This window comes from Mandrillus leucophaeus, unplaced genomic scaffold (assembly GCF_000951045.1).
Source record: "Mandrillus leucophaeus isolate KB7577 unplaced genomic scaffold, Mleu.le_1.0 Scaffold28, whole genome shotgun sequence".
In the NCBI taxonomy this organism is placed as follows: domain Eukaryota; kingdom Metazoa; phylum Chordata; class Mammalia; order Primates; family Cercopithecidae; genus Mandrillus; species Mandrillus leucophaeus.
In genome coordinates, this window is record NW_012102920.1 from 2532966 (window position 1) to 2540269 (window position 7304).

General features: G+C 59.5%; 1 protein-coding gene across 1 annotated transcript; it reads left to right on the top strand.

The window, feature by feature from the left end:
- Positions 1-223: 223 nt before the first annotated feature.
- On the top strand, positions 224-4980 carry UAP1L1 (UDP-N-acetylglucosamine pyrophosphorylase 1 like 1). Its single transcript, XM_011985115.1, has 8 exons — positions 224-423; positions 661-836; positions 1135-1307; positions 1437-1630; positions 2184-2324; positions 2872-3057; positions 4189-4255; positions 4830-4980. Exons 1-8 carry the CDS (start codon positions 308-310, stop codon positions 4923-4925), a joined length of 1149 nt encoding a protein of 382 aa, XP_011840505.1. The 5' UTR covers positions 224-307; the 3' UTR covers positions 4926-4980.
- The last annotated feature ends 2324 nt before the right edge of the window (positions 4981-7304 follow it).

Genomic DNA, 7304 nt, shown 5'->3' on the forward strand with positions numbered 1-7304 from the left:
GGGAGGCCCTGGGGGCCGGCAGGGGCTCGTGCCCACGGAGCGGGAGGGAACCGAGGCCGCGCTCGGGGAACTGTAATTCTCCTTCGCTACTTTGAGACGTGTCTCGCCTCACGCGTTCTGGCCCCCGAGTCCCGGAGCCCCAGCCCCAGGGCTGGTTTTCCCTAAAGCGGAAGGGTGGGCGGGTCCCGGGCGTCCCTTCACAGCGCCTGTACCCCCAGGTTTCCGCCAGATTGCCCTGAACAAGGTGGCCGTCCTGCTGCTGGCGGGGGGGCAGGGCACTCGCCTGGGCGTGACCTACCCCAAGGGTATGTATCGTGTGGGGCTGCCCAGCCGGAAGACCCTGTACCAGCTGCAGGCGGAGCGGATTCGGCGGGTGGAGCAGCTGGCCGGTGAGCGCCACGGGACCCGCTGCACCGTCCCCTGGTGTGTCCTCCCTGCCCTACCTCGGCCCGGAGGGACCCTTCCCCGCAACCCCGGTGCACACGCGAGCCCCAACCCCGGCACAGCCCGGGACATAGCCCAGCACTGGCCCAAAATGGGGCCTGGCCCCAGCCCCAACTAGACACTGGACCCCGAACCCCAATGCCGGCTCTGGTCCGAGCGCAGTCTGCCTGCAGGGTCAAGCGCACTCGCGGCCGGCTCACCGCGCCTCCCTTGCAGGTACGTCATGACCAGCGAGTTCACTCTGGGGCCCACGGCCGAGTTCTTCAGGGAGCACAACTTCTTCCACCTGGACCCCGCCAACGTGGTCATGTTTGAGCAGCGCCTGCTGCCTGCTGTGACCTTTGATGGCAAGGTGATCCTGGAGCGGAAAGACAAAGTTGCCATGGCCCCAGGTGTGGCCCGTTCCTGAGACGGGGAGGGACCTCCCAGACCAGAACTAGGAGCGTAGCTGGGGGTCCACGCGCCCGGTTTCGCGGCTGCCCCGAGACTGTGTGGTCCCAGGTTAGGCGCCTCTTTCCCTGGGCCTTGAGCCTCATTTGTCACGTGGTACAACCGCTGGGCAGTCTGGTTAGTGATCGGGGCTGCCTTAGGCACAAGGCCGGGGCTTACCCCGCCTCCAGTACGTCCTAGACCCGCAGAGCGAGCTGCGGCTGGAGCCCTCGCAACATCTATTCCCTTCTCCGCCTGCAGACGGAAACGGGGGCCTCTACTGCGCACTGGAGGACCACAAGATCCTGGAGGACATGGAGCGCCGAGGAGTGGAGTTTGTGCACGTGTACTGTGTGGACAACATTCTGGTGCGACTGGCAGACCCTGTCTTCATCGGCTTCTGTGTGTTGCAGGGCGCAGACTGTGGCGCCAAGGTTAGCGCCCACCTGCGCGGAGCCCCGCCCCTCCTGGATTACCTCCCCTCCGCGCAGCCTGGCCCTGCCCCTCGTGGAGCCCCGCCCCTCTCCCCAGCCCTCCGAGACCATCCCTGGTCTTGGCTGCAGGTGGTGGAAAAGGCATACCCCGAGGAGCCCGTGGGCGTGGTGTGCCAGGTGGACGGCGTCCCCCAGGTGGTGGAGTACAGCGAGATCAGTCCTGACACCGCACAGCTGCGTGCCTCCGACGGGGGCCTGCTGTACAATGCAGGCAACATCTGCAACCACTTCTTCACCCGAGGCTTCCTTAAGGCGGTCACCAGGTGTGCGGCAGCAGGTGGCTGCGGAGTGCCGGCCAGTGCCGCCTGCGCTGACCAGGGACCCATGGGGTCCCAGTGAGCTGAGTGCCCTGGGCCACAGCTGCTGTGGTCAGGAGTGGCTGTGGTCAGGGGCGGCTGATGGGTTGGGGTGGAAAATGGATCCTGTGTTTGCAGAGGGAGAGGTGCTGGAGATCAGGCACAAGCCGTGCTCAGCAGGCAGCTGCTGTAAGGCTCTGTGATCAAGTCTGCTATCTCCGCCTTCTGGGGACCTGCCCTGGTGCCCATGGTACTACCTCTGCCCTGGGGCTTGCCAGTTTCTGTTTGCCTGGGCAGGGATGTGGCTGATGGTACCTGACACTTGGCACGGGGATGCAGGGAGGAGGCCTGTGCCTGCTCCTCCCTGGAGATCTGGCCCTACTCTGCTGCTTCTGTCCCCTGTAGTGTCCCTCTGCCATCCTGTCCCACCCAGCTGGGTGTGCTCAGAAGTGGGGACAGAGCCCCAGCGGTGCCATATCTGATCTGTGTCTTTCCTCCTCTCTGCTCTCGCGTACCCCAGGGAGTTTGAGCCTTTGCTGAAGCCACACGTGGCTGTGAAGAAAGTCCCGTATGTGGATGAGGAGGGGAACCTGGTAAAGCCGCTAAAACCCAACGGGATAAAGATGGAGAAGTTTGTGTTTGATGTGTTCCGGTTTGCTAAGTTAGTAGTGGGACTTATTCATTTTTCCCTTCTTCCTTCCCTCAGTTTTGGTGGTGGGAACTGAGGCCCAGCTGACAGGGAAGTGGAGACTTGGGGGGGCTAAGGGGCCTGCGGGCAGGTCTCAGGGAGAAGGCCAGAAGGTGCTTTTGGCCCTGAGGGTAAGCAGCACCTGAGGTGGGGGCATAGGGAGTCCTTGGGGGCTGTGGTCTTGGGAGGACAGTAGTGCCACCTCCTGGACCTTCCACTCCCCCACCCACGGTTAGGAGAGGTCTCCTGGCCAGGTTGCCAGGGCGGCTCACAGGGCCTTTGGCCCTCACTGCAGGGGTCCCAGGGTCTGGGTTTTTGGCTCCCGGAAATGGCTGCTGGAATTGGGCCATCCCCAGCGTCTCAGGAGCAAAGACACTCAGTACCTGTGAGGGCTCCTCCCTAGACTTGCTGTCCATGGGACCAGACCTTCACTCTGCCACTGGAAACCTGGCCCAGCCCTCACCCACCCGGATCAGGGCCTCTGTGCCGGGACGTGGGTGACCAGCCCTTTCCCCACCAGGAACTTTGTTGCCTTTGAAGTACTACGGGAGGAGGAATTTTCCCCACTGAAGAATGCAGAGCCGGCCGACAGGGATAGTCCCCGTACCTCCCGCCAGGCCCTGCTCGCCCAGCACTACCGGTGGGCTCTGCAGGCAGGGGCCCGCTTCCTGGATGCCCATGGGGCCTGGCTCCCAGAGCTGCCCGGGTGAGTGTGGCCCTGGGGTAGCTACGGCCAGATGGGGAGGGCTGTCAGAACCCAGTCTTCAGCTCCAGAGCCCTGTTGGCTCTGCGACAGCCATGCTGGGGAGGGGTCTTCCTCCCCAGCACCACCACAGATGCAGGTGGCCTTGTGTCCGGCCAGCTCCAGGTCACACGGTGACCATTGGCGCAGCCTCCTGGCCTGACCCTTCAAGTTGTGCTCAGTGCACTGAGGGAGGCAGGGGGCTCCCCAACTCCCTCCCCAACTTGTCCACAAGCTTTTGGTTTGTTTACAAAAGCATACTTAGATTTGCCTTTTATTTTATTTATTTATTTATTTATTTTTATTTATTTATTTTTTGAGATGGAGTCTCGCTCCGTTGCCCAGGCTGGAGTGCAGTGGCGCCATCTCGGCTCACTGCAAGCTCCACCTCCTGGGTTCACGCCATTCTCCTGCCTCAGCCTCCGGAGTACCTGGGACTACAGGCACCCACCGCCACGCCCGGCTAATGTTTTGTATTTTTTTTTAGTAGAGACGGGGTTTCACCGTGTTAGCCAGGATGGTCTCAGTCTCCTGATCTTGTGATCCGCCCACCTCAGCCTCCCAAAGTGCTGGGATTACAGGCGTAAGCCACCGCACCCGCCTATTTTTTTATTTTTATTTTTCTTATTTGTATAAACTTGTGGGGTGCGTGTGCAGCTTTGTTACATGTGTAGATTGCACAGTGGTCAGGTCAGGGCTTTTACGGGATCCATCACCCAACCAACCTTGTTCCCATTTATTCACAGGCTTTGAAACTGAGCCCCTGGCATGAATTCAGAAAGTAGCAGGACAGTTTGATTTCAGGGCTGGGAAAGAAAAAGACGTTTGGCTTTTGCCTCCCTGATTTGCTAAATCTAGCTGCCTAGGCTCTGCGTGGGAGGCCTGTGGGGGTGCTTTCTACCCCAAATCAGGTCCTGTCACTTGGCAGTGGGATGTGTGCTCAGGGTTTGGGGTGTCCAGAGGAAGACAAGTTTGCTGAGATGGGCTCTGGGGAGCCAGATGTGTAGAGCTCAGTCTCCTATGGGGGGTGGGGGTGCTGTGGGAGGGCTCTGGCCAGGCTTTGCAAGGAGATATTGACAAGCGGACTTTCCCTAGCTTACCCCCAAATGGAGACCCTCCGGCCGTCTGTGAGATATCGCCCTTGGTGTCTTACTCTGGAGAGGTGAGAGCTGCCCGTCCCTATCTGGGGCTTTTCTGGAGTCAGGTTTTTAATACCACCTGGGGAGAGGTGGCTGCTGGGGTGGAGACGGCACAGCTCTACCTCGGTTAACGAATGGGATCGGTGGTTTAAAGTTGCAGAAGACTTTCCAAGATATGGGATGGGGTGGGGTGAGGCGTCCAGAGGCCTTTGCAGGACCTGGGAGGGCATGGGTATGAGACAGCCCAGGTCTGAGCCCAGTGTGGGGCCAGACAGGATTTTGTGGGGGCCTCGTGGAGGTACGACACTGGCCTCTCCCACCTCCCTGACCTTGGCTACCCTTGCCCCTTTCTCTGGTCAGGTCAGACCTGAGCGTGACAGGAGGGTCTCCTGCTGGCCTAGGGTCTTGAGTGTGGTCTTGGGTGGCCTTGCAGTGTGTGTCTGCTCCTGGCCCTGGAAGCCTTTATGTCCCTACCCCTCCCTGACTCCAGGCAGACCCGGGATCGTGCCTGGGGACTGTGGCTCCTTGGTGTGGCCAGAGGGGGCTGTGGCCAGCCAAAAGGTGGGTACTTGGCCATTGTTGCCTGCTCGTCTCCAGGGTTTAGAAGTGTACCTGCAAGGCCGGGAGTTCCAGTCCCCGTTCATCTTGGATGAGGACCAGGCCAGGGAGCTACTACAGCCACAGGAGTCCTGACACCCCCAGACTGCCCCCAGACTCCCCCCAGACCTGCCAGCCCTGGCGTCCTGGAGCTGGGGGCTATGGCCCCAGCCTGAGCTCTGGATGGGAAAGCAGCCTGCCACGTGCTTCCAGCCTGCAGAACGCAGAATGAAGCATGCTGGTGGACTCCATGAGGGCAGGGCCTCTCCTGTCGCCTCTGGACACAAGTGGCTACAGCCTGCTGGGGGCTCTGTGGCTCCATTCCCGGATGTGGGGTCTAGTCGAGAGGCAGAGGGACTTGGGACCTGGGAGAATGGGGTTGAGAGGAGGCTTCAGGTTGGGGCCCAAGGGAGGTGTGGTGTCATCTGGGGAGAACAGGAGGGCACGTCCCTTTGGGAGCCCGCCCTGGGATCCACCTCAGCCAGTCGAGCCCTGGAAGCTGCATAAGCTATGCAGGACGTGCTTCTGCAGCCTACCAATGCAGAACCAGAATGAGGGGAACAATTCCACCCAGTTGAGGGCTGCCCCCTCCTCCTCAGCAGCCGAACCAGTAATGGGGGCAAGGCTGGGGCATCCCAGCCCACATACCCTGGATGCCCAGCAAGGCCACAGAAAGGGTCTGATGTCCGTGATCCAGGTGGCTCTGAGAAGCTTGGCCTGGACACCTGAGGCTGGGGCCGGTACTCCTGCCTTCTCCCCATCTATCCCCAAGGCCTCTGCCTCTCAGCCTCTTCCATGGTCCGTTTAGGCTGCTGAATTTTCTGTGCTTCCCCAACAACCAGTGGGATCAATGCTGGTGGCCTCTGTGATGGTTGCTGACTAATCCGGGATTTCATGAGTCAGAGGCACTACCCCTCGCCCCAGCTGCCTGCTGCTTCTGATGGATCTTCGTGCTCAGGCTGCCCAGCTCCCCAAGTGAGGACTCAGCCTCCATATTTGGTGCCTTGGCCCCTCCCTGCACTCAGGAGTGGCTGGGACAAGCCAGCTGCCCCAGGGTTCTTCCCCTGGTGACTCTCACCTGCTTTCTCATCTCGGGGGAGGCAGTGGCACCTCCCTCTCCCTGCTGACATGAAGAGAGCTATGATATGCAAGCGCTGCTAACTCATCCTCCGCCCCCACCTCGAAACCCACGGCCCCTAGTGGAGGGACGCTACTCATCCCCATTGGTTTCCCAGGGGAGGGGTGTTGTCTGGAAGGGCAGGTTCAGATGCAGCCTTCCAGATTTAGAGGCAGGGGGAGGACAGTGGCTGAGTGGAGGCGCCCAGACCTGGGCAGGCAGCAGGCTCAGGCCCACACCTTGTGATATTTGAAACCAAAGCTTTCCCTCTCCCTGGCTCCGCCCTTCTTATTGCAAACCATGCTGTGCCTTAGGGCCCTTCTCATAGCTACTCCTCATGGCCATGACTGGAACAGGGATGCAACCTCTTTCTACATAAGCATAGTTAGTTGGGTGAAGTCTTTTTTTTTTTTTGAGATGGAGTTTCACTCTTGTTGCCCGGGCTGGAGTGAAGTGGGGTGACCTTGGCTCACTGCAACCTCTGCCTCCTGCCTCAGCCTCCCGAGTAGCTGGGACTACAGGCACCCACCACCACGCCTGGCTAATTCTTTGTATTTTTAGTAGAGACGGGGTTTGACTGTGTTAGCCAGGATGGTCTCCATCTCCTGACCTCGTGATCCACCCACTTCGACCTCCCAAACTGCTGGGATTATAGGTGTGAGCCACCGTGCTGGGCTGGTTGCTGGCATCTTAATGTTCTGTAGGTGGGACATTTCCAATAAACACAAGGTGCTGTGATTGACTGCTACCTTGGCAAGTGCAGTTTTTGGCCAGTGCATGGGTGTTGGGAACAAGAATCAGGTATTCACAGCTGTGTCCCAGGGGTGGAGCTCACTGGAGGCCCCCTTGGAGAGAGGACTTCACACATGAAGGCCAAGACTACCTGGGGAGCCCAGGAATCCCCACACTTCCATCTCACTCTTCACCAGGGTCTCAGGAAGGACCAAGACAACCTGGGGTCAGGAACCTCAGGGTGCTCTCCATGGTTGGATTCTACGTGCTCAGCTCTGACAGCCTGGAGACTCACTCTCCTGCACCTGCATCCTTGAGATGCCAAGGTTTCCCTGCTCACCACACGACAGGGATGCTTGGGGCACTGCAGGGACTGACAAGAGTGAGTGGTGTCAACCTAAAGAGAAACTCAGGCTCTCCAGGATAAATGAATTTAATCAAGAATAACACATAATTGCAATTCAGAGTACGCAAGCCTCAGTGGGCCACAGGCATATGGTTGGGGGGGCGGTATGGGGCTTGAGGAAAGGGGGAATCTTTTTTTTTTTTTTTTTTTGAGACTGGGTCTCTGTTGCCCAGGCTGGAGTGCAGTGGTGTGATCATGGCTCACTGCAGCCTCAACCTCC

What these genes read in the sequence shown, in the direction of transcription:
- UAP1L1 (XM_011985115.1), top strand. Translation starts at nt 308, where the DNA reads ATGTATCGTGTGGGGCTGCCCAGCCGGAAGACCCTGTACCAGCTGCAG. An exon ending in GCGCAGACTGTGGCGCCAAG is followed by an intron (nt 1,308 to 1,436) that starts GTTAGCGCCCAC and finishes TCTTGGCTGCAG; the next exon opens with GTGGTGGAAAAGGCATACCC. An exon ending in TGGTGTCTTACTCTGGAGAG is followed by an intron (nt 4,256 to 4,829) that starts GTGAGAGCTGCC and finishes GCTCGTCTCCAG; the next exon opens with GGTTTAGAAGTGTACCTGCA.